At 39.1% G+C, this 26,291-nt stretch overlaps 1 protein-coding gene across 1 annotated transcript; it reads right to left on the bottom strand.

Moving 5' to 3' along the window:
* Positions 1-660: 660 nt before the first annotated feature.
* Positions 661-17,999, bottom strand: SAMTOR (S-adenosylmethionine sensor upstream of mTORC1). Its single transcript, XM_075209017.1, has 5 exons — positions 17,641-17,999; positions 8,407-8,548; positions 7,543-7,695; positions 3,293-3,404; positions 661-2,130 (listed from the first exon to the last, which is right to left on the bottom strand). Exons 1-5 carry the CDS (start codon positions 17,846-17,848, stop codon positions 1,504-1,506), a joined length of 1,242 nt encoding a protein of 413 aa, XP_075065118.1. The 5' UTR covers positions 17,849-17,999; the 3' UTR covers positions 661-1,503.
* Between the last annotated feature and the right edge of the window lie 8,292 nt (positions 18,000-26,291).

The following is a 26,291-nucleotide window of genomic DNA, read 5'->3' as shown; positions in this document are numbered from 1 at the left end:
GATGACCCTTTGATAGATAGGGTGAAAACTACAGTTTTTCTCAAGTTGATAAATAGAGCCCATAGAGTATAACTACTTTTACATAATAGTATTGGTTATCCCTCATGGGGGGGGGGGGGGGGGGGGGAATTCAATTCGGCCACGTTAGTCTAGGATTAAAGCGGCAATAGTAGTATTACCTTCAATACGGTAATTTTAACCCAGATTTTTACTCGCAGCCCCAAGAGGTGCGAGCAAAAATCAGCGTTAAAATTACTGTATTAACTGTAATACTGTGCACTTTTACCGTACTAATGGTAATAGTGCGCAGGTCGCATTATTCCTAGAATAACGCGGCCGAACTGAATTGGCCCCATGGAATGGTAACTTTAGATTGCGGTATTTATATTTCTCCAATCTCATAAATCCATCCCTCTTTAGCATTGTGACAAACATCAAAAAGACAGATGGCAACAAATATGAATGTTATCTTTGTACTATTCGAGGTGCGATTTTGTATAGTGTTGTTCCCATAAACAGTTATGCAACCTTGACACATTAAATACAAAACTGTTCTCATAATTCTTTTGTCTATCAATTGAATGACAAATGTGCCTGTGCTATAATGTACACAGAAGTAGAAACAACAGTAGAGCAATACAAGAAAAAAGGAGGAATGAATTCTAAAAACAAGTAGAAACCAATTTATTTCTAATGTTGCAGAACGACCATTACCAATAAAAACAGGGTTATGATTGCTTAATACAGTGTATAGTTTTATTAGGAAGACAATATTTTAGCAAAGCTAAACACTGGCATAAACAAATGAAAATCTTGATTTCAAATATTTCTAAATTGTGGTACCAATAACTAATAATTGTCAGACAAAACAATATCAATCACTTCTAGAATGGTTTAAAGAAAAAAAAAAAAAAAAAGGAAAAGAAAACTCTGAACTCTCATTAGAGTTGTGCATATTTTCCACAATCCCCCCTGCAGCAAACATGTTTTTTTTTTACCCTGGGTACAAACTTTGCACCCAATAGGTGGACTTGCTCCCAACTGTAAATCCGACAGGTTTATTAAAGGTTAATTCATTGAAAAGCATTACCCAAAAGGGTAGAACAAGTATCTGTTTTATTTCAACTCAAGGTGCAGAAGAAAAAAAAAAGGCAAACTAGACTATTTCTAAATAGAAATACAGAATGTTCTCCTTGCTCATTAACACTATTCATAGCATTATGATGTATCACATGCAAGTAGAGATTATGCATGTAATGAGGTCATGCTGCAGGTGTAGTAAGTACCTTGTGTAGGAAAAAAATAACCTAAACAAAAAACAAACCGTTTAACAGTTGCTACAAAGCATCAACCAGTTCTGCACAACAGTAAAAATGTCTAAAATACAAGTGTAGGAAAAATAACAAACTTTGTAAACTTTTTTTGTTTAATTTTTTAAATTCAAGTCTGTGCTTTGCTATGGGCAAAACAGCCATATAGGCATTAGAAAGCTACTAAGCTAATTTAGCTCAGAAGGAGAATGGGATCTTCAAACTCATAGAAAGACATTGAGCTTGTATGGCTTTCCCCAGAGTCTGAATCATAAGGAGTGTCCGGAAGCTCGGAAAACGTGAATGCCAACTGTTCATCTTCCAGTTCTGATCTGGCATAACAAGAGCTGGAATATTCTTCTTCAGCCACAAAATTGAAATCTTGAGGGATATAAAGCATATCTGGGTAGTTTCTTGTAATCAAATCACTTGTAGTTTTCAGTGACGTTTTCCTAAATGCCATCAGATGCATATGGGAAAATTTTGAATAAGTCATACGCTTAAAGCCAAGAGATTCAATGGCAATTTTCCAGCTCTTCATCATCATTGCGTGCCGATTTTGATGAGAAGAATCTGGGGTAATAATGAGCAGCAAGCCATTCAGTGCAAGGAGTTCATGGGCTTTCTTACAGCAAATCCATCGCTGATAACGTGAAGGGAAGTAAGAAAGGAAGAGAGAGAAGACTACTACATGGAAGAGTTCAGCAGGTAGGTAATCTATGGGGCTTTTCAGCTGCTTCAGGAAAGCATCAAATGCATCAGGTGCAAGTTGAAGTGGCCTTTGTATTTGCAGGTTAAGGAAATCACATTTATGCACAGTCTATAAGAAAACAAAAAAAACAGTAATTAATAAGGAAATAAAAATTAAACAATTATATTTTTTCTTGTAGTTATCAAACACGACTATGCATTTAAAGAGACAGCCAGCCAATAATTCTGGAATGTAGATCTATGTTGTAGGGCTTTTGTAAACCTTATCATAAAAAAACGCCTTTTCTTCGGATCTTTCATTACATCTAGTGCAGGACTTCTTTTCAATTGGATGCAGCTGCAGGTATGCAATTATGACACAAATATGGCGCAGTCTATTAAAAAAACTTGTATGCGAAAACATTGTAATCCGTGGCATGAAAGGCCCACAGGGGACATAAAGGCTGGAGGCCCCACATAAGAGCCTGCATCACCACTGAACTTAGAGGCCAGCCTGTGGAGGCAGCGTATTGTCAATGAATATCAGTCAGTGCATTGCAAGACTGACACTTAACATCTGCGCTTTAGGTAGTTGTGTTACACATACACTACAGCAGACTGATATATAAAAAAAAAAAAAAACAAATGTTTAAATAGTATGATTTTATTTTTCACAAATTCCTATAGACTGGATAGAGAATCGCTGAGGATGCATGTTTTCATCACAGTAAATCTATACTCAGTATATAGAAGTCAGTATAATTCAAAATAAAATCTAGTTAAACTGTCCTTGCCATGATAGCCTTTGAATTGCATGTCCTCCTAACATGCCATGTCAGCCTCTGATATGGCTTTTGAAGGTTGTGCAACCCATTCTCAAGTGTTCCATAGGTCACCTGCCAGGATTTAGCAAACATATAATAAACCAAATATAACAGACAAGGGCATCTTGTTTTTCAGTGGCCCAAGTGATTGTATAGCAGAATGGGTGTACTGTCTGTGAGGAGGGGGTGCTGCAGACATGGATTGGCCTTTGCAGTCAATACTCTATCATGCTCAACCACTTAAGAATACCTTAAAATGGAGTTTGAAATTCAATTGAATTTCAATTATGTTGTAAAATTGACAGGTCACAAATTACTAACTGATATTCTGGATCACATTTTGGTGGGGAAGTGTAAGGCAGACCTTAGTTTTAAGTTTTGCTTTTTCCTCACATGTGTGAAAAGTCCATGGACACACATTGGAAACAAAAATAAATAAATAAAACCATAATAGTGAAGGTAGATTACCTCGACTGCAGGCACAATGTCAATACCAACAGCCAGAAAGTCTTCGTACTTCATAAATGGATTATAGCAGCTTCCAACATCAAGTAATCGAATCTTACCAGGGTGATGAAATCTGTTGGAAAAATGAATTACATTAAATAATTAGATGATCATTTTCCGTTAAAATGAAGACTTGAATATGGTTTTATGCTAATCTTACAAAAATTAAGCTCTGTAAAATGTAGCGAATTTTAGATGTAAAAGTAGCATGTGGCATTGATTCAGCACTACTTTATCCTTTTCCTGCTATTTCTTGTAAGATATTTCCAAGTTGCAGTGTAGACATACTGGGGATCACAGAATTCATTTCTTTGTATCAACAAACTTTGCCATACAATGGCATAACCTATTATAGCACTATCCTACCTTTTGCTAATTTTCCTTACCATGGCATCAGATGGGAGCTTTAAACGCTGGTGCTTTTCCAGCTAGACAAGTGCAGCGTAATACTAAATTTCTTCTGTGTTGACAGATTGCTGTGAATGGGGAACGTTTATTAATTAAGCTCTAAAGCAGCAGCATGCAGTGGTGACGAGAGGGGTGTCCTCTCATCACTGATCACTGTATTATGTCAGCACAGGAGAGATTAAACACTATGGACTCTAGCTCTTTCCTAGGTGGAAGAGTACTAGCGTTCAAAGTGCCCGTTTGATACCACTCTAAATGTTTCTTTAATCTGCTGTATAAACAGACAATATGCTAGAGAAAGACAGAGACCAGCAGCAATTCTTCAGATCGGGTAATTTAGGAGACACAATCTATTGTAATGTCAAGCCAAATACTCAGCCTTCTCAGGTTTTTGGCATAGGAGCTGCACATTTGCAGTCATTGGGGCTGATGCAGAGTTAAATGGGCAGCTGTTTACATAGCGTAACTTGCGTCAAATTGCTTTGTGTATGCCCAGAGAGCGGGCATATGCAACATTGCAGACTAATTCTGCACTTACACCCATCTGTCTGGAGACGGGGGACAGAGGAATGAAGGAGCATTAACGGTGGCCAAGTACATTAAAGGCATGTTCATGCAACTGCGACTCATGCAGACCTGCAGAAACACGCACATATGCCTGTTAGTAGGCAAACCATTTGCATCTGCTGTAGGGCACAAGCAACTACTCACTCATGATGTTGTAAACCATGAGTATATGCTGTTGATGCACTTCAAGAGGAGGACGATGCAGCATATTTGGGAGAAACAAATTTTTCTGTTTTTAAAAATAAAAAAGTCATTTTCTCTCAGTTTGCGCCAGCAACCACACAGACTGCATGTACGTCCAATATTTGGACACAATAAGGATCATATATAAAAATTAATTTATGCAAAGTATGCGTCACCTGGAGTATATTCCATCTCCAGCCATTTTTGCACAAATGCTTATGATTTTATGCAAAGCACATAGATTTTGCAAGTGAAAATGGTAGAATCATGTGGGTACAAAATTTTGCAACTACTAATAAGAGCAGTTGGGTGGTGTGAGAGCTCCATTCCTAGTGGGTTCTTTAAAATCACGTAGGCAGATTTTGGTTGCAACCAAAACGCAGTTTTTTGTGTAGGCAGCAATACATTCGGACATACAATCACCAGATAGATGCAATTCTCTTCAGGTACAGCATTAACATGTGATGTAAGCATATTTTCTAGTTACCAATTCTTGAACACACCTCAGTACTTCCAAACACAGGTTATATCCACTTCAATATTCCTACGGTGGTGGAGCTAGTGGTAGGTGGATTAGGGGCAGTAGCCAGATTGGGATAAATGCGTAAATTATTAGCCTTAATCCCGAGTGTCCTACCCCATGGTGGATGGGGACCGTTGGCTCCCTGTGGAGAAGGTGCCTAGGAGTCTAATCCAGGGAACTAGTATAACAATGACCTTGTTGGCTAAACATGAAAAGGTTGATAGTGTTATATCTGCATATACTAATTGTTTAACCCAGACCTATTGTTCTCTTTTATCACTGATTAAACACTCCACCTGACAACATTACATGCCCGAATACACAAAAAGTTACACATGTAATAAAGGCAGTCCAGGTGTCCATGGATAATTTAAGACATAGATGAGGTTAAACTGAGCAATGTTTCCGAAGTAAAAAAAACAAAAAACGGAATTGTTTCAACTAATAAAGGGAGTTTTCCTAAAATGGATTTTTCCATTTCACAAAGCAGCAACAGTTGGGGCATTTGCCAAAACCGGGATATGTGCATGTACACGTTTTCCCCTTTGACACACTACAGTGTGGGGGTCTAAAATGTAATTACAGTAAATTTATTACATAATGTTCAATTATCAGGCTACAATTTTGTATAGTACATTTGGAAACTACCACAAACAAATAAAATAAGATCGTAAAAATACCATCTGATAAGAATTTACGGATTTGCAAGTTTTACATATAAACATTTTTTTTTAAGCAAAAAAGTGCTTGATAAAAAGGCAAAACACAACCTCCCCAGCAAACAAACACTACTTCTGCTTCTACAGATTGTATGTTCTGTTGTCTTCATGTTTTATGAATAAAATGTCATTAATTAATTCTAAACCAAAATGAACCCAGTAACTAAGTCCATGAAAATGCATAGTCTCCCAGATCTTCTGGGAGACTCACAAATTTTGGGGCAACACCCTGGACTCGCGGGAGAGTGGGGAACACGCCCACTTCTGCATTGCATCATTATGGCCCAGCTTCCTGTGCATTATGAAGAAAATTGCGGAATTGCCCCATTGCAGTCGGGGATGGGAGCCCATGATAATGGCAATCTTGTCAATTCACTCCAGGACTTGCCACTTTGTTTTCTTCAGAAAATTACTCAATTTACTTGGGGCAGGGGTATTATGGAAGTAGAAAAGTATTCCACCCTTCCCCCCCCCCCCACCCACTGGTCAGGATGTCCATAGACGGACACTGGGTGGGTGGAGAGCCAGCAACTTTGCTAAAATGTTTCACATTATTTAGCAGGACATTGGATGTGACACCAGCTTCTAATAGGCCTCTGGCCAGAAGGAGACAGTAAGTATCCATAGTGGTGGCTTAATAGACATTGCTCTAAGTGAGCTTAATACTTGGCACTATTATTAAAATAAGTCAAGCTGGTGACTTTGCAATAGGCACTACTACTACGAGTGACATATCGCTGGATATAACAATAACTTGTCTTCTTAATGTGTATGACTTACTGCTGTCACATTATTGGGTAGTACTACTATTAGAAACATTGGACATTACAATTACTGCTGTACATTTTTCTGGATACCACCACTGATATTATTTGGTATTTAATACTGGACGTTGCTCAATAAGGGGCAATAATGTTAGAATTTGTAGTCTATTGGATACTACTGCTGCAGAAATGATTGTGTACTGTTACTTGTGGCATATTACTGGGCACTACTGGTACTTGTGCTAAAATTACTGGGCACTGCTATTACTTAAGGCTTATTAATGGACATTAATGTTATTGCACACAATAGGGAATATTCAATTCTTGGCGTTATAGCCAAAAATCTTGCGGTGCGCGCACTATTACCGTTATTACGGTAAGAGTGCGCGTAAATACCGTTATTACGGTAGTTTTCCCGCTGGATTTCAGCTTGCTACTACCGTAATAGCGGTAAAATCTTTAACGCAGCGGAAAACTGCGATAATTGAATATGCCCCAATGGGGGGTATTCAATTGTCAGCGGATTCCGCGGCGGAAAAACTATTACCAGTATTACGGTAATAGTAAGCTGGATTTCAGCTTGCAGCTCCCTGTGCTGCGAGCTGAAATCCAGTGAGAAAAGTACCGTAATACCGGTATTTACGCTCACTATTACTGTAATGACAGTAATAGTGCGCGCGCCGTGAGTATTTTGGCTATAAACGCCAACAACTTGAATATGCCCTATAGTGACTATTATGGTTCACATTATTGGGAATTACTACTTTTAGAAGAATATTGTTGACTATGTTTGGTATTGCTACTACTGATGGCTTATTAATGGTTATTAAGTATTACTGCAGGTATATTACTGGACATGCACTCAGACATCATGAATGGTATATATATCCCCAGAGAGCCTTGTGCAGTCCTGACAATGTGGGACTGTCCCTTAAAATTCAGATGGTTCCGCTAGCATCAGGACAGTTTGGAGGTATGCCTACAATACATTGATGGGACAAATGGCAGTTTTCCTTGATCAAAGCTACAATACACAGACATACGTACTCTTGGTTTGGGGTGGGGACATTTGAAATATCAAGTCCAGAGACAAGTACTTGCTCACAACTGGGAGGCCGGTGATTCTTTAAGACTGCTCTCCTTGCGTCTTTTTCAATGGCTTTCCTCTTTCCCCCATTGAAGAAATATTCTTGGCAAACACTGTGAATAAGAGAATACAATTATTCAGAGGCGTGACTCTTCTACAGCGAACAAACAAAAGACTCTACAATATGCAGAGATATACCAAAGGATACACATTCAATAAAAAGTCAAATTGTAATAATTAAATGCACATACAAATATTTCTTTCCATTAAAAATAAAATAAAAAGGACATTTTGTTTTGGTGCGAGTGTCTTGTAAGGAATCTATACTGAAAACCAAACACATATTTAGATTAAAATTATATAAATACAAAAATGACTTTCTGAACCGCAGAAGAATAACAGCTATGGCACAATGACTAGTAAAAAAAAAGAAACACAGTGTATTACAACACACTAATCTGGAGTGCTGTTCTGGTTTACTCGACACACACTAGGAATTACCAGCCTTGCCTAAAGAGAGTAGTATTAATACTTATTTAATGCTGAGACTGAGTTCAACATTCTGCTTATGGGAATTTTCCATAAACCAAGCTGGAGGAAGAAAAAAAACAAAAAACAAAACACTAAATGTGTAACTTAAAAACAATCAACCCCCTACCATAAAACTCCTCCCCTAAATGACAATAAAATAAAAAATAAATAAATCACTTAAATGAGCAAGCCTTTAAAAGGTTTCTTTTGCCCAGAGCAGCAAATGTACCACATAAGGAACAGAGGATTGAAATACTACATTGCAATAGAGACTTGGCAATAAGGAAAGTTACCCGAGGCACCACTCAATTCGACCTTCTCCTTCGCACTTTTTTGCCCAGTGATTATCCGCTAAGTTTTTCATTGCAGCAGCATATTCACAAAGTCTTTCTTCGTCTCTACAATGTTCTTTCCAAATTTTATCGAAATCGCCAGCTAAAAAACAAACAAAAGGAAAGGGTTATAAAAATACGGTGACCTATATAACCTAAATGTTTCATGTTCATATATTTTCAATTGCCAATATATGGCACCTCTACTTAATTATACAGTACAATAAAAAGGAGTCCCACTACAGCTTTAGTTCATGAATTTACATATATCAGAACGTATAACATTTCCATTATTTTATACCTAGCTAATGCTTGTAAAAAAAAAATAAAAAAAAATAAAAAAATCACCCCAGTCAATAGTCCATCTTGACAAAGTTGCATAATTTCAGAGGTTGCCTCCACTGATAAAGAAAACATTATGTAGCAAGCAAGAAGCACTAAACACCTTCAGTCAATGTGATATACTTTCCTAGGGAACCTACATGTATATTAAGCAACTTTGTACTTAATATACAAATGTGTACTTAATATACAAATGTGATAACTGGGCTCTAAATGCCCAAAACTGTATGTAATCCACTTATAGGTCAAAACACTAATAAAATGATGCAGGGCCTGGTTTTTGAAACCTGCACCTACACACTAAACAGGACAATATGAAATCAGCACAAGATGAGCCAGCAACTGAAACTGACAAAACCCAACATTCATATACCAGGAAAGTATATGAACCACCTATAAATATTTATAGATCTACTTTACTTAAAACATACAACTGTTGAGAAATATTTACATTAAACCTGTTCCCCTCCCCATCTGTGTAATAAATGGCTTAGGCATTATTTGAATTAGCTGGTAGTGTGGACACTAAGCTCATGTGATCATTCAGAGTCCATGTACTGAAGGCAGCTCCTTATGATGTCACAAAATGTTTCTCAAAGGAACACTTTTCTGTACGTATATGGGCAGTTCACCCATTAATTCTCATGAATATGCCCAAAAAATGGTTAACTTAATCCAGACATGTAAAAAAAAAAAAAAAAAAAAAAAAAAAAAGTGAATAAAGCATAAAACAATACAGCTCTATTAGTTAAATACATGATAAACTTCATGCTTTCAAATATAACATAAGTGGACACATCACCTACAAATAACTGGACATTCAACATATCTGAACAAAACATACATTTACATTTATTATGTTCTCTGAATTGGTTGAATTGATATTTGGTTGGCAGCATTGTGGTAACCGTTTTCCACTGGTACTCATGTTGGACCTAGAATCCACTGATATACCTAGTCTTCTTGTTAATCTGTGGCAAAATGGAAGTCTTCATAGCATGGCATTTGTCCTATTCCAGTTGTCATATAAAGAGATCAGAGCTTAGTTCTTAGCCCTGACTGCCAAAACAATCTCCTAAACAGAAATTTGATTTGACTAGAATGCATGAGTATCATGCACACACACACACACACACAGCGCAAATACATTTTACTCCTTTTATACAAGTACTACATAAAACTATGATAAATCATACAAACACTGTGTAAGGCCCCTTTCGATGGATGCATGTGGGAGATGTCCTGAAGAGCCAGAGAAATGCAAGAAATGAGAGCTCGATGTAAGAGACCAGTGCAGAGTATAGTAAATCTGACCCATGAGAAACTTGAGTAGTGTCCACACACAGAGCACTAGCAGTGGTGTGAATCAAATCTGATCTTAAGATACCAAACAGTGACAGCTGGCAGAGAGAGAGAGACGGATGTCTAGAGAAAGTAAGGGAAACAGAAACATACAGAAAGACTGCAGAGGTGAGAGGTTGAGAATCAGAGAGTTGCAAGCGAGTGTAAGCTCTTGTGATCATCTGCATGAACCATTGTCTTCACTTGTACATTAACAAAAAAAAGTAATAAAGTTGTCTATTTGAGAAACAGAGATGGCCCCATGCCTTTCATCAACTGTGTGTGTACTGCGCTATTACACCTGTATGAATGCTCACCAACAAACTTCACACTAAACCTACATGTGCAAAGGGACTTGTACACTTTAAAATACAGCAAAGCCTGTAATAAGGAGAACTTATTAGCTAGCCTGAAAGTGACTGGTCTAGAGGAAGGTGCTAGGGAGATCTATACAATGAACAGGGAGCAACATCTGAATAATGATAATGTAAAGAAAAGCTTTCAGGATGTTTAGATAAATACTTATCGCACGCACGTATCCAAGACTTCTCCCGCGCCGCCCCCCTTCATTGGAACAAGCTCCCTCAGAACATCCCCATATCTGTCCTCTTTCAAACGAACATTAAAAACCCACCTTTTCTTAAAAGCCTTGCAGTCACCTGCCTAACCACCCACCTGTCGGCTACCTCTACCTGTCATCCCTTCTCCCCCCCCTCCTCGACTCCGTCTCCCCTTTGTGTCTCCGTCTGTCTTCCCCTCCCTTTAGATTGTATGATCCTTTGAGCAGGGTTCTCCTGCCTCCTGTTTCCACCACTATTAACTTCTCTCTCCAGCTACTCAGCCCACCTCCTCTTGGACCTTCTGCCCTCCGACTCCTCTCACTTCTCTCTGTTCCTCTCTGTTCCTCTTAACCTGTCATCTGCGCCTACCCTCTTGGGCTCAAGTTACCAGCCTGTACTGACTATCCCATACCCTCTCTCTAGCTGTGCTTTGAGCTCCCTGAGTTATAGTGCTTACTGTTACTTGTACTGTGCCATTGTTTGTCCTTGTATGGTGCTATGGATACTTGGTGGCACCCTATAAATAAAAACTAATAATAATTATCGATGTTGAATTATGTCAAGATTATGAATTTCCATTAAAAATGGTGTTAGGATCAGTTACCTTTGTATTGTAGACAAAGGGGTTCATACATTTGCATCATAGAATATAGTAGTGCGCTAGAATGCAGTAGATAGAAATGTTTCAAAGAGGAAAATGCCGTCTGGTATCATGATGCAGACTGTTTTGTAAATGAATAATGAATTCAATGATGCATGGATAATATTAAAATGGCTGCCAAGTAACCAACACAGATGGTCTCAAATGAATAAGCAAAACAATAGATAGTAAGCTAATTTTACAAACTAATTTTCATGGAACTGTTCAAATGAACAATTGAATGTTCAATATTAGCATATTGCAATATAAATAAATCAGTTATTAAGTACTTTAGGAGGACTTTCAATTTCTTGAGTGATAAATTTGGGTGACTGCCCTTCTCTGGAGAAAAAAAATAAAATCCCACAGCCAATTGCAGACAGTGACTGAACTTTAGGTGATATGGATCAAAAATAGCAAGTAGCAAAAACATAACTGGTCAGAGTACCTCCCAACTGCCCCAATTTAGGTGAGACAGCCACAATGTAAAGGGAATATACCTCTGTCTCAATGGGACTGTTAGGAAGCAAGCAAATGTTTTTAAAAGAAAATGATGGGGGATTAAAAGTGGGACAGTCAGAAATGCCAGACATGACCATATTCCATTTTTTGTCAGTGCACCACATACACGCTGTCCTGCTTTCCACAATGCCAATATCCCAGCACCTTCAATTTGTGAAAGGGGAATCACTAATCACTTCCAAGTGAAATACTGACAGTTTAATATTAAGCAGGGACCACAGACACCTATGGTTGACAGAATTTTGGGACGCATATCCCATCAGATGCACTGTACGGAAAAAAAGGGGTTGTCAGCTTTTGGACAACCTTTCCTCAACAGCTACAGAGCTACCACCGATGCAGAGCATCTGACCGTTCATGTACCTACTCAATGACAGATAATAAGCAAGGATGATGTGACTTGTTTAGGGCAAGCTGTAGAGGGGGCCATGGCCAATCGCACTAGGATAATAGTTATAACAGTATTATAGTAATACCACAGTGATGAGAATGCAGATACAGAGCTCTCCCCTACAGTTTTACTGTACTAATTATGTGTAATTATCTCCGTAACAAGGCTTGCTTAAGTCACCGATGGAAAGAGTGGTAGTTTACATCTCAGGTAGACAGACATTTGGCAGGTATACTCACCAGTTGTATAAGCAGTGGTCAAATTGTAAAGGTATAAGTGGTGGCAGAAAAATCTAGGTGAATGGAATTTAATAGTTTTACAATGAAAGCCGCAGGAGACTTTGTGGTATGGGATACAACCATATAACCCCAACGTTGACCACTGTTCATAAAGTATATTTGCACAGGGCTTTAAAGTAAGGAATAGTTCATCAATAAACATCATCATGTATTTATATAGCACCAGCAGATTCTGTAGCGCTTATAATTGGGAACAAACAGTAATAATATAATACTGGGTAATACATACATACAAAGTAGTAAGAGGGCCCTGCTCACAAGCTTCTCATCAATAAACTAAACAAGGCAGAACAAAGTGAAGCTCATTGACGAATGGCCTGGTCGTGCTGCAGTCGTGACAGTGGAAAATTGGGAGACGGGAGAGGACACTGCAGTATAAACTAAAGGACCTCTGGGGCACCAAGACTAATGTTTACAGGGTATAGTATTTTCAGCACTGCCTGACCAACAATATCAAGCAGAAAACACAATGTTATGTAATACGTTGGGGGGAGAAAAAAAAAAAAAGGGAAGTTGTTATATGTTCTACCAGCAATCAAATCTGAAGACACGCAACACCTCATTTTGAAACTTAGTAGAATGCAGACAAAAAATAAACTGACCTATCAACCCTGCCCTTAATGGCTAATCCTCAAAAAAATGTACATTTGTCTAAAGGATATTTAAAATTCCTTTACTGTTGTTCACTCAACTACTTTTCAGTAAAATAGTATCCAGTGCTAGTCCTGAAATTTACACCAACAAATATGGCATTCACTGTATGTTTTAGTCAAGTCCATCCTGTCTCTTCTTTCCGCTAACCTGTACTTAATAAACTTGTAAATAAAATAACAAGACTGACTTCCCCCACTATGACAGATTGGGGGCAGTGCAGAAAAATGATGTTTCATAAGTTTTTATGTTTTGGGTGGCATGATGCTTTAACACAAATGTAGGCTTAATATGACCTGTCAGATTGAGAAAAAACACAAGCAAAAAACAAAATCAGGCAAAACTATGACCTGGTCTCGTGACCAAGCTTAAAAAGGTTCTACAAGAACTGTTTAATTATACTGCCATATTTTTACCCCGCACAAGCCGATTCAGTCTCTAACAGATCAGATTGGCTGTGTTTTAAATTTTATTTAAAACTGGCCAACCTAAAGCTGTTCTGTGCTCATTCATGATCTGATCTTTGGTCTAAATTGTTACAGAGGACAACTTAATCTTGAGGTAGATAAAGGGAGTTACAGACCAATTCTCTATTGTGTGAAAAATTTATGCAGCACAACATTTATTTAGTTTTCCAGCGTTTTGCAGAGCCAGCTTGTTTTCTTAAGTGTGGTGATAATCACTTCATTCAGAGCCCAAAGTTTTTAAACTTTGACCTGTTTTTTTGGAAAAAACTCAGATGACTAAAGAGCTGATGAAACAAAACAGGCTGTAAACCACAATTGTGCATGCTGTTGCAAGTTTTCTGCTATCTCAATAAACATATTGGAGTATGAAATAAAATCCACCAAGAAGTCAACTTGCCAAAAGAAAGAGCAAATGGGTTTGGCCTTTTTTGACCCCCACTATTTTGACCACAAGTTTAATAGGACATGTATGTAATAGTGGCAAAGTGCTTGTTTTTTAAATGTCAATTGTTCCTAATCAAGATAATTTATTGTGTTGGAAATAAATCTTTATACTGTACATATCACAACATATAAGTAAAATGGAACAGAGGGGGCGAAGGATTTCAAAATAGGAAGAAACTGGGAGAGGAAGCAAAATACTTAAAATATACTGTGTTTACCTGTTGAAGGCAAAATAAATAGCTACATATGCATTAAACATACATATACCATGCAATTTGTTCACATTTAGGAATTTGTTCTTAACATTTGCAATATAGGTAATAACATGAGTTCAAAGGACTTCTATTAACAATTGGTCAGGGTAGGTTTATTGAGCACATATGGATGAAAGACAGGCAAAGCAAACACAAAATAAGTGCTCCTTGTTAGTTTTCAAAGCCTAAAATGGGTTAGCTGTTATTTTAATTCCATTTTACAGAGGGGTATAAAACAAACAAACCTAACAAATGGAGCATTACTTTCCCTCTAAGGCAGTGGTTCCCAAACTTTTTCAGTTCGCGGCACTCTTAGAGTCTCCATACTATTTTCTAGGCACCACTCCAAAATAATTACTGAGCAGTCCCGTTTTATAAGTAGTTGGGTCAAAATAACGTAAGTAGTATTTAGGTCAAGACAGAAATACTTAGTAAGTTGTTTGCAAAATTAATATACATAAATCCAAGGGAAAATAATATTTTTATATTTTTTTTTCAGTTATATTTCTGTAAAATAATAATTTCCAGCTATCATTAAGAGGAATAAGATCAAACAAAACAACTATATGTACAAAAATCATCACACTGAACCACTCTCCCTCCACAATAATAGCAATCTAACAGTTGTAGATTCTGGGCGCAAGTAGAGTAAATTTCCCCTTTGATAATCCGTAAGATATATATCAAATTTAACATGTTCAACTATCCATTAATGCCCATAGTAAAATAAAGTACAAATATCTTTCAATTTCCGATAACCTTTAGATGAATGATGTATTCTGCAAGGGACTTTTCCAACTATATCCGTAAACTTTTTTATTCCTTTTGCAAGTGTGCAGGCACATGCCTTCAGAGAAGACATTTTGGCTGGAGTGGGCATTGGACCAACATGGTTATTATGCCTGTTACCAGCTGGAATTAATTAAGAGTGGTTAACTACCCTTAGCTTATAGCCCTGACATGTGACAGCGCACTTGCAAAAGGAATAAAAAAAAGTTTACGGATATCGTTGGAAAAGTCCCTTGCAGAATACATCATTCATCTAAAGGTTATCGGAAATTGAAAGACATTTGTACTTTATTTTACTATGAACATGTTCAATTTGATGTATATCTTACGGATTATACAAGGGGAAATTTACTCTATTTGCGCCCAAAATATACAAATTTTTAGATTGCTATAACTCATACATAACATTATTGATTCTTGACACAACCCATATAAATATATGTGGTATGTGACTGGAGTTAACAGAAATAGCTTTTATAATTAGATATATTATAATTAGAAATGTTCACTGACCCCCATGTTCTGGTTTTGGATCTGGAATAACTTCGTGTTTTGGTAAAACCGCCCTTGCGTGTTTTGGATCCCGATTTTTTTCTAAAATCCCCATTTCTTTTGCTAAAATCACATATTTTTGCTTACATTATTATTAACCTTAATAACACAAATTTCAAGTCATTTGTAGTCAATTTTGACCACCTCACAAGTCACAATATTATTTTCATACACTTTCAAACAAACAAAGACTGCAGATTTAGACGACCAAGCCTGCCAGACCTATTATTTCTATTTCAGCAATGACAATTAGCAATGGAGCTCTCCTGAATGTCACTGGAGACTTTGAAGAACACTGCTACCCCTCCTCTTTCTTTTCTACCTATGACACTGCCAAGAACTGTGCTACCACTTCTGTGTCCCTCTGAAATGATGCTGGATCGCCATGGAGGGCGGGACTTATAGAATCCAAAGCTCGCAAGATCCGAGGACATAACAATGACGTTTTGCCTCGTTTTCAATTCCAAGGGTGCGCAAAAGTATGCGGATCTGCTAAGTTCGAGTGTGTTCGGTTCTCAGGGAAACGAGCCTGAGCATCTCTAAAATTAATTGAACGTGGTGAAACAAATCTAAAATAAATGTATTTACTTTTTCAGACCTAAACTACTGCAATGATTTTTGATATCTCTATATTTAGGAAATTAGTCAATTAGATTTTATGGCAAAAATTAAGTGGTGAAGCTACAGGTTTTCCCCATCATTTCAGTAATGTAGTACTTCTCATAATAAATCGTGTTGGAAAGGTCAGGAGCAAGTCACCTTTGATGTATCTATAAATGTGACCTACCACCCTTAACCAAACTGGAGGTAGCAACTTTGTTTACTCAACAAGCAAGTTTGCTGCAGGTAGCAACACATTTTATTCAGCAATACAGGTCTTAAGATTTTCAAATATCTTGCCGCTTCTGGATTTTGTGGAACGGGCAAAATATTGTGGATCAAAGTAAGAAGGCGTGCTTAAACATATAACAGTGTCCAAAACATGTAGAGGACTTGGAAACCATTAGGGGACATAGTCAGATGGTGGGATTAACAATCTGCCTGTGGAGCTGCATTCAATGGAAGGAGAACATATTTCAGAAATGTATTCAATAAACTATCAGGATTTCTGTAACTATTCACAATACAGGCTTCACGTTATTATTAACGTCTATTTATATAGAGCAAACATATTACACAGCACTTTGCAGATCACTCCGATCAGTCTGTCTCAATGGTGTTTACAAACTAAATTCCCTACCATACACACAGATTAATTCTGCAAACACACAATTAATCACCCACAAGACTTTTGGACATTGGGCGACAAAGGGGTTGGAAGTGAACCCAAGGCCTCAACACTGTGAAGGAGCAATGCTAATCACTGATAAATGGATACTGAAAGCACCTTGTGCCTGAGCAAAGGTGCTTTCAGTATCTATCTGAGCAAAGACAGTGCAATCCTGTAGTGATTGATCAGTTGATAACAAGATTGATGTTTGGTCACTTTCTGATAAGCTCAGCTCACAGCACAACAAGAAGCTGTACAAGTGCTCACAGAGAGCTAACCTTAGACAATGACAGTACTTACAACATAAAACCTCACATTCCAATATAAAGCTTATGAGTTAGATCAATTATTGAAACCAACTGCATTATGCTTTATGGTGAAATAAGCCAGTATACGCTTTGTGGGCTAGTTAGTGTGAAAACCACCAGTAACAAGATTACTGCTGGAAGGGCTGGTAAAACAACGGACATCAGCAGCATAAAGGCAGTGGGGCAACTTGGAACCAGGGACTCTGCTACGGAGTTATGCTGAGACTACCCAGAAGAAAGCTAGTGAGTGCCCGGATGAGACACTCCAGCACAAACACATGCAGATCGGAGGACACACAGTCACCAGCGGAGAGCGGCTCATGTGACTGGGACTCCCCCATGGAGAGGCCTGCCCCGAGCCTTACCTTCCAGATACTTCCTCCGCAGGCTCCGATGTATGCTCTTCACCACCCCCGACAGCTTCTCCTGCTCCAGCTTCATGTCCCGCACGGAAGGCACCGGCACTGCCGCTGTGCTCTGGTGATCCCGCCGGTAACCGGAGAGGTTATCCCTGCCGTCCTGCACAGCTCTGCCCGGCTCCATCGCTCTTCCCCGGCTACCAACAACAACCATCCACACACACCCCCTCACTGCCACCAACAGGCGCGTCACCTGAGGGGACCTACTCACTATAGGACAGCCGGCTAGGACCGGTACCTCGTCCGACCAATAGACGCAGGGTCAGGGAGCTCCTATCACGTCCTCACATTACAGTTAACCGATTCAGGTGCCGAAGTGATGCGCGTCCTGCAGCTCTCACGGCGTTTTGAGTCGTCCACAAAGCGGTTAACAGGTGACGTCACCAGAGGGGCGGGATAAACCAGATAACCGAATTTTCAAGCTGCCAATCAGACGACAGAGACCGCCCCTATTAGAGCACACACGTTCTCTTTGTTTCTGTTACCAGGCAGCCGGGCTATCTACTACGTGCTCTGCTCATCATTCCCTGTGTGAGATCACTGGCGCTGGGGTCACGTGGGTGGCTCTTGTCATTCAATCAGTCTGTAAGACTGCAATCCTCTGGGGCACAGCTGTATGTGGTATCATTGGGGTGCAGTGATCAGCAGAAGTGCCCGCACAGTTATGTCCATCATCGTATAGGTCATGAGAACTGAGAAGTGTTAGTAAAATGATTTCTGTTTTAAAATGTGGAGGATAAATGTTTTTTTTGGCTGATAAATACTTATTTTGGATAGACTGTGTTCTTATTCCATCTACAGCACTCTCTACATTTATTCACTAGGACATGGTCATTGTCAGCATCGGCTGAAAAGATCATGACTCTGTAAACTCTATGGAGATTGTGATTGTGAATGCGTACACACCGCAGGATCAGTTGGAACGAGATTATTAATTTTACAGACCAACCAAATGCTCCGGCGCTCGCTGCTTTGCAACGTCTATCGGTCATAGTGTGTTCGCACTACTGCGATATCGGGCCAAGCAGTCGGTTTATGGGTATTTGGTCCAATAATCATCTGAAAAATCTGTAGTGGCTACCCAGTTTAAGATGATATGATAGATTTACACTATTTGGATTTACAAGCTCCACACTCCTTTTTCAACAAACTACCGCTTTCATACTGCCGCCCCATTACATTATGTTGTGTACACATGTCCAAAATTCAAAGTAAACAACAATGCAAAACAATCGTTAATTAACATAAAATCAGCCAATGAAAAAGTGTTGCTAATGAACTTTGCTTTATGTAAAGGTGTGTTACACACATAACTTCTTAAAGGGAAGGTCCAACTTCAAAGGATTCTATTGTTTGAGCAGCATTGTTTTCATTTGATGCAACAACAGAACTGATGTGTAAATACAATTTCTATACAATGCACAGATTTGAGTTTATCTTTGGTATCAAGGGCAACACAAATAAATGAAACTGCAAGTACAAAAGAATTGTTTAAAGGTGAATTAAAAATAATTGGTGGATCATTTAACAAAACATAATATCTAACTAAAAATAATGTGTGGATTGCACAATCAGACCACTGAAAGAATACATATATGAACAACACAATGCTATATACAGACATTTTTCTGAGACCTCTAATGCTGATTCCAACTATAGTCTAGATAACATGCGGTAGGATTGACTGGTTCTCTTATATATGTGGATTTTCAATACTTTTGTACCTGTATGTCAATGATGGCTTTGATTTGTGGAAACCTAATTTTGATTTCTATCTTGATATATATTAGTTATGTGTTTAATACTGATTATCTATTATTATATGTGCATTGATTATTTATTCTTCTGCTATATGTATTATTATTTACTATCTTTGATATATATAACAATTGAAACAATATATATTTGCTTTTATGTTTTAAAGGGGTTGGGGAGGTATTCTACATAAATTATAAGCCAAAAATCATTAATTAAAGTGCCTCCAGATTTCCTGTAGAATAATCTGGGGGAAAAAAACTAGCTCCCTCTTGCCTAAATATAACCAACTCTTCTTATTCGCGGTGACTCTAGAGGAGTTTGGGGCTGAATTACCACCGGTACAGAGCACTGAGGCCCCAGTTCAGCTAGGGACGGCCTGTCTGCCAGACAGTCTTTTTTTTTAGTACTTGCTTACACTTTCCTCTCCAGGCTCTCTGATTACCTGGCCCAATGTATATAAACTCCTGCTGTCCACGCTGGCCCTTTTTATTTCACATTTCCTGTCACAAGTATACTGCATGGTTTGTGAGAGAGTTTTTGTTTTATTATTCTGTCCTACTTGTCCCCTATATGTTGGTGATTGTATTGCTAAATACATATCCCATGCATATATGTATCAAGAGTGCTCTTTGGCAGTGAAAATCTTCAAAATTCCTATTTGTTCTCACCAGGATTTGGGGGACCCAGTGTATTTAAGAAAGATGGGGCCCTATGGTTTGAAATTAAGAGCATAGTGCCATCATTCAGGAATAAAGAGATAATTACGTACTTACCAAATATTGATTCACGTGGTTCTGAATATACTACACTATTAGGCCCCTTGATGATGTAAATGGAATGGTGCCCCTTGTAGATCTAAATTAGTTATAGTGTTCCCCTGATGATTCAAATGAATAATTGTGCCACCTTGATGATCTAAATTAATAATAGTGCCACATTTGTTGATTGTAATTAATATTAATGCCCCATTTATGACTTGTTTTAGGGCTTGTTTTTCCTTTTTTCTCTCATCTATTCTTGTTCTTGCACTGTATGCAGAGGCTCCCAAGTCACTTAAGCATCGCAGACATGACATAATACAGTTGCAACGCTAAGGGAGCCAGGGGCCTCTGCATACATGCTGCCTTATCAACTCTGGCTGCACAATTTTTTGATTGATGCTGCTGCATCCTCCACCTCTGGTTTGGGAGCCCCATAAGACAGGATGGTCCAGGGCAAGTGCCATCCCCCTTAGTCCAGCTCTGGTTATCACAGTGGGAAATATCGAATTAACAACCTGTTATAAGTACTTAACTGTAGAGTTAAAAAACTATGGGTGCAATCATATCTGGCCATGGCTAAAACGGGTTACTTCCTATTGATAACTGTCCATCTCCAATAGCTCCAGTTACACAGTTACACTGTCCTGTGGTATTCAGAGACAAGAGCTGATTCCATCCATTGTTGGCAGAGAGTGGTAAACATGTAGCTGGCGGCACATGGACCAGTGGTTACAAATCTTCAGACCGGAAGCATGCAGTCAGCTTAACCCAGACGTTTCCAAATTTTCTCAGTTCGAGGCACCCTTAGGTTCTCCATAATTTTTCCAAGGCAATTCATAAGAAATATTTAGGCCCCTTCACCCTCATACTGTGCCCCTTCATCATACTACTGCACCCCTTCACACTACGCCCCTTCACCATATCACAATGTGCCCTTTCACAATATCACATGTGCTCATTCCCAATATCACAATGTGCCCCTTCACAATATCACAATGTGCCCCTTCACAATATCACAATATGCCCCTTTACAATATCACAATGTAACCCCTTACAATATCACAAAGTCCTCCTCACAACATCATAATGTGCCCCTTCACAATATCACATGTGCCCCTTCACAATATCACATGTGCTCTATCACAGTGTGCCCCTTCACAATATCACAATGTGCTCCTTCACAATATCACATGTGCTCTATCACAATGTGCCCCTTCACAATATCACATGTGCTCTATCACAATGTGCCCCTTCACAATATCACATGTGCTCTATCACAATGTGCCCCTTCACAATATCACAATGTCCCCCTTCACAATATCACATGTGCTCTATCCCAATTTGCCCCTTAACATTATCACAATGTGCTCCTTCACCAGATCATGCTGTGTCCCCCCCAACACTGTTTCCTCTCCTTTACTTACTGTGGCCCCCCAATACTGTTTTCCTGTCCCTTACTTACTGTGTCCCCCAACGTTGTTTTCCTTTCCTTTACTTACTGTGTCCCCCCAACGCTGTTTTCCTGTCCTTTACTTACTGTGTCCCCCCAATGCTGTTTTCCTGTCCTTTACTTACTGTGTCCCCCTAACGCTGTTTTCCTGTCCTTTACTTACCGTGTCCCCCAAATGCTGTTTTCCTGTCCTTTACTTACCGTGCCCCCCAATGCTGTTCTCCTCTCCTTTACTTACCTTCTTTCCTCTTTTTCTTCTATCTTCTTTCTTGTTGTTCGTCTCTGCTGCTGCTCCTCACTGACAATGTCGGCCGTGATGACATCACACCCGACAGTGAGAAGAGAGCAGTGAGGAGGGAGGAAGGTGATCCGGCGCTGCTGGATTAATAAGTTCCTTTTTTTTCTCTTCTTCTTTTGTCAGTGGACAAGCAGATCTAGCCGGCACCCCTGTGACAGCGGTTACCACGGTGCACACTTTGGGAACTACTCTACTGGCTTAACCATTGCATAGCTTATACTTATCATAATTTGATGTACAAAAAAAAAGATGTGTTTTTTATTGTGGTGCAAAGGTGAATATTATTAACACTTACATTTTTATGGATATTATCCCAATTTAACATACTATGATATGATAGTGAGAAAAGTGTGTGAGATAGAAAAATGTGAATAAAACATCTCACTCTTTTTAAACATCTGTAGCATCTTGTATTCACCGTTTAAGCATCTTTTTTTTTTAACCACAGATCATCATCATCATTTATTTATATAGCGCCACTGATTCCGCAGCGCTGTACAGAGAACTCGCTCACATCAGTCCCTGCCCCATCGGGGCTTACAGTCTCTATTCCCTAACACACACACACACACACACACACACAGACTAGGGTCAATTTGTTAGCAGCCAATTAACCTACCAGTATGTTTTTGGAGTGTGGGAGGAAACCAGAGCACCCGGAAGAAACCCACGCAAACACGGGGAGAACATACAAACTCCTCGCAGATAAGGCCATGGTCGTGAATTGAACTCATGACCCCAGGTCTGTAAGGAAGAAGTGCTAGCCACAGCCACCGTGCTGCCCATAGATCGATACTTTAATCATATCTATTGAAATAAAGCTTTTCAATTTTGAACATCACTTATTTGTTCTCTGTATTATGATTACCTGCATTTCATGTTTCTTCAGTTTACAAAGCTCAGGTCAGCGTGCATGTTACAAAGGTTAACCGCGAGTAAGGGTTTCCTCGTCAGACATTGTCAATATCATTCTGTCTTTTCTAGTTTACAAAAGGACACAACTGACACAGCTCTTGAAAATTACTTGACAAAAGCCTGGATATTAATGAAAGTTTCAGTCATTTGACTTATGACATGTGACTGCCACAATATACTTAGTAATCAGTGTTTTATTTATCATGGTCTCTTTTTGCATTTAGACCGCATTCATGTGAAGCTTGGGTTATTCTGGGCATCACAATCTACTGTGTGGTGCTCTGGAAGTGTTTCTGTTTGTATGTGATCATTGCAAGGGTCTGGCTGTGATTCATTAACTTCCCCGTAATCAGCTCAGTTTTGATGTCTCAGTGGAGATCATCATTAAACCCAGCAGGGGCAGCTGTAGGAAGAAGACAACAATATGCCCAATTCGTTCACATTACTTTTTCAAGAAATTAAACTTGGGGTAGGATTCTTAGAAATAAATTATTATTAAAATACTTTAACAATTAGATTTTTTTTTAGCAATAATATAGATTTGGTTTAATGGATTGTATTTATTTAAGAACCTGCTGGTAACAACAAATAAATGTACAGGTTAAAGAGACTCTGACTTTGTATTTTTTAGTTTCCCTTTTTATTTGTATAATGTAATGTTTAGGGAGGAATGCAAAATTATTGCTATAGGACTTGATGGACCTGATGGTGCTAGTAAGTCTGCTTCGGGAGCTCCGTATTTATTGTATTTATTGTAAATGCCATCATTTGTCTTCTTTTTCCATAATTCCCTTAATCCCTTTATCTTTCTCCTTAGCCCTTCAGTCAATCTTATTGAGATGTGATTATTCTCTCACAATCGGTGGTTGAAGTAGGGGTGTGTAGGGGAATGCACTGCTGCCACTTCTACTTCCTTCATTGTAAAACTAATACATTCCATTCACTTACATTTCCATTACATTTTTCATGCCGCCAATCTAAATGTACATAGCGTCACTTCTAAATTTCCACTTTGAACACTGCTAGTAATACAATATCTTGGGGGCATGAACTAATGGAAGGCAATATGTATGATATAATTGGGGTTGTTATATGATATCAGGTACCTGTGTAGCGCTTATATCTTTACTGCTTCTTCAGCATTTCAGATTGTTCCAGACTCAACCAGGCCCTTTGTTTATATTGATAAGTAAACCGATCAATTTGGAGGAGCAGGAAGGAATAATGCTTTAAAGACTATGGGGACATACATATAGATAGAAATCTATTGTGCCTAAAGGTCACATACTAATAACAGAAAGCTACCCAGCCATAAACCTTTTTTTAAGACTTAAAAAAGGTTGCAGAGTGGGATTGATAATGTACAAGTTTTTACATTCAGATTTAAAGATGGTCTGCCATACCTTGGACAATGTTTTTTATGTTTTAACAAATTTTAGAAGAACTGTACTAGGTATGCAGAGCACAATATAATAATTTACAAAAAAAACAATTGCTGATCATTTCTTGACTTCAGTCATCGATCTGCTAATTGGAGCATTGGCCGGCACTATGCTATTCTCCCATATTCGCAGTTTAGCTGGTGCGGAGAGTAACCAGGTGGCAGTATGCAGCCTCTCCACCACCAGCTCTACCATCCAGAGGCGGAACTAGCGAGCAGTGGGCCCCGTGCAGGAAGAAGGGGCCCCATTATCTCCATGGCACTTGCCGCACCAATAGTAGTTCCACCACTGCTACCACCACTGCTATCTCTCGCTGCAAGAAATTGGGCTGCCTTCACTTAGACACAGTGGACCCTAAGGCTTGGGCCATGTTGCTCTTTCTCCCCTCATCAAGAAACATTTTTAAACGGGAAAAAGCCCGGTTATAATTTAAAAAGCCTTTCATTATATACTCACTGTATTATATGTCCAACATATCTCCTTGTACTCACCACTTAAACCAAATCCAAAAATAGGATACACAGAAAGTCATAAATGTGACTGATCAGGGACTGTAGGATCCAGTATAATAATAGTTTTTAATTACAAAATGGCAGGGCTGAATGATTGCGTCTCCAGGTGTTATAAAGCATATACAGTGGTGTTCTCTCCTGCGATTGGCTATGTGTGAATGGCTAGGCGTTGTAACGCCTGGTTACGCCTGACTATTGTGATTGGATGACAGATGCTCTATTAAGGACAGGTGATAGGAAATCAGTCATTTTAGATATGGTATACAAGGGATCCGCAACTAACATGCTTATGCCTACACATGGCTTGAGAGCCAATCAGTGAGGAGATTGTTGAAAAGTCTCATTCACTTGCATTCATGAGAGTGGGCACCTTCATGAGGCTTGAGTTCTGTGCTGCAAGTTGTACTATGGACTGACAGTAGTAACAGGAAAAAAATATACAGTATCAGTGGCACACGCAGGGGGGGTTCTGAGTCTCTAGAAACCCCCCCCCCCCCTGCGCTAACTAAGTGGCCACTGTCCTATACAGCAGCCGCGGCGCTGTCAAAGAAGCGTCCGCGGCGGTGCTGTAGTGTATACAGCACTGCCGCAGATGCTTCTTAGACAGCGCCGCGGCTGCTGTATAGGACAGAGCTGAAGAAACGGAGCTGCTGCGGGTTGTTTTTTTTTGTTTGTTTTTTGGGGTCGACCCCCCCCCACAATCCTCCGTGCGCCCCTGAGTATACAGGGCAGCAATAGTTTGCCTGCACTATAGATATGGCAGCAGGTGCTCTATAGTGTAACTCCAGCACCGCTGGAGTGACTTGAGGAGAAGGCAATTGCAGTTCCTTGCAGAATCAAGGAGGGAGATTGGAAGGCGTAAGTTCACAATTACTAAAAAATATAGTTTATCTTTTTAGCCCCCAATAAGATCACAGTTTTATCTGGCACATTACTAAGCAATATGGCTTCTAACAGCCTTCATTGGACAAAGTACAAGGCGTGCTATGAAATAGTTATGTTTCATAATCAGTATGTGAATAATATCAATCTTCTAGGTCAAATCCATATGAAAGTGGTAAAGAACTGAGTTTATTGGGCCAATAATGGAGTAATGGTCCATGTCTGGTATTGACTATTTCCCATTGAAACCTAACATTATATGTATTTATTTATGTATGTGTGAGACAAAGATAACATTTATTAAAAAACGAATGTGTGTTAATTATTGCAACAGAACGCCTACACCGTTGCTGCCAGAATTAAGGGGTTAGGGAAGAGTCCCAGGAGAAGGCTTTAGAGGGGGCACAGGAAGAGGCACAAGAACATTTCCTTTACCCAGCAACCCTTGTATGCATTTCCCTAACCAACAAGGATTCCCTTTCCCCACCCCACCACCAATCCCATTCCCATTCCCAGACCCTTGAGGAGCCCTAAATGGAGGAGGCCCAAGTGAAGGAGAAATCCCAGGCCCCTGCAGGT

The sequence above is a fragment of the Mixophyes fleayi genome, chromosome 4, assembly GCF_038048845.1.
Source record: "Mixophyes fleayi isolate aMixFle1 chromosome 4, aMixFle1.hap1, whole genome shotgun sequence".
NCBI classification, from domain to species: Eukaryota; Metazoa; Chordata; class Amphibia; order Anura; family Limnodynastidae; genus Mixophyes; species Mixophyes fleayi.
Note: the sequence above shows the minus strand (reverse complement) of the source record. Positions and strands in the feature narration are given on the sequence as shown.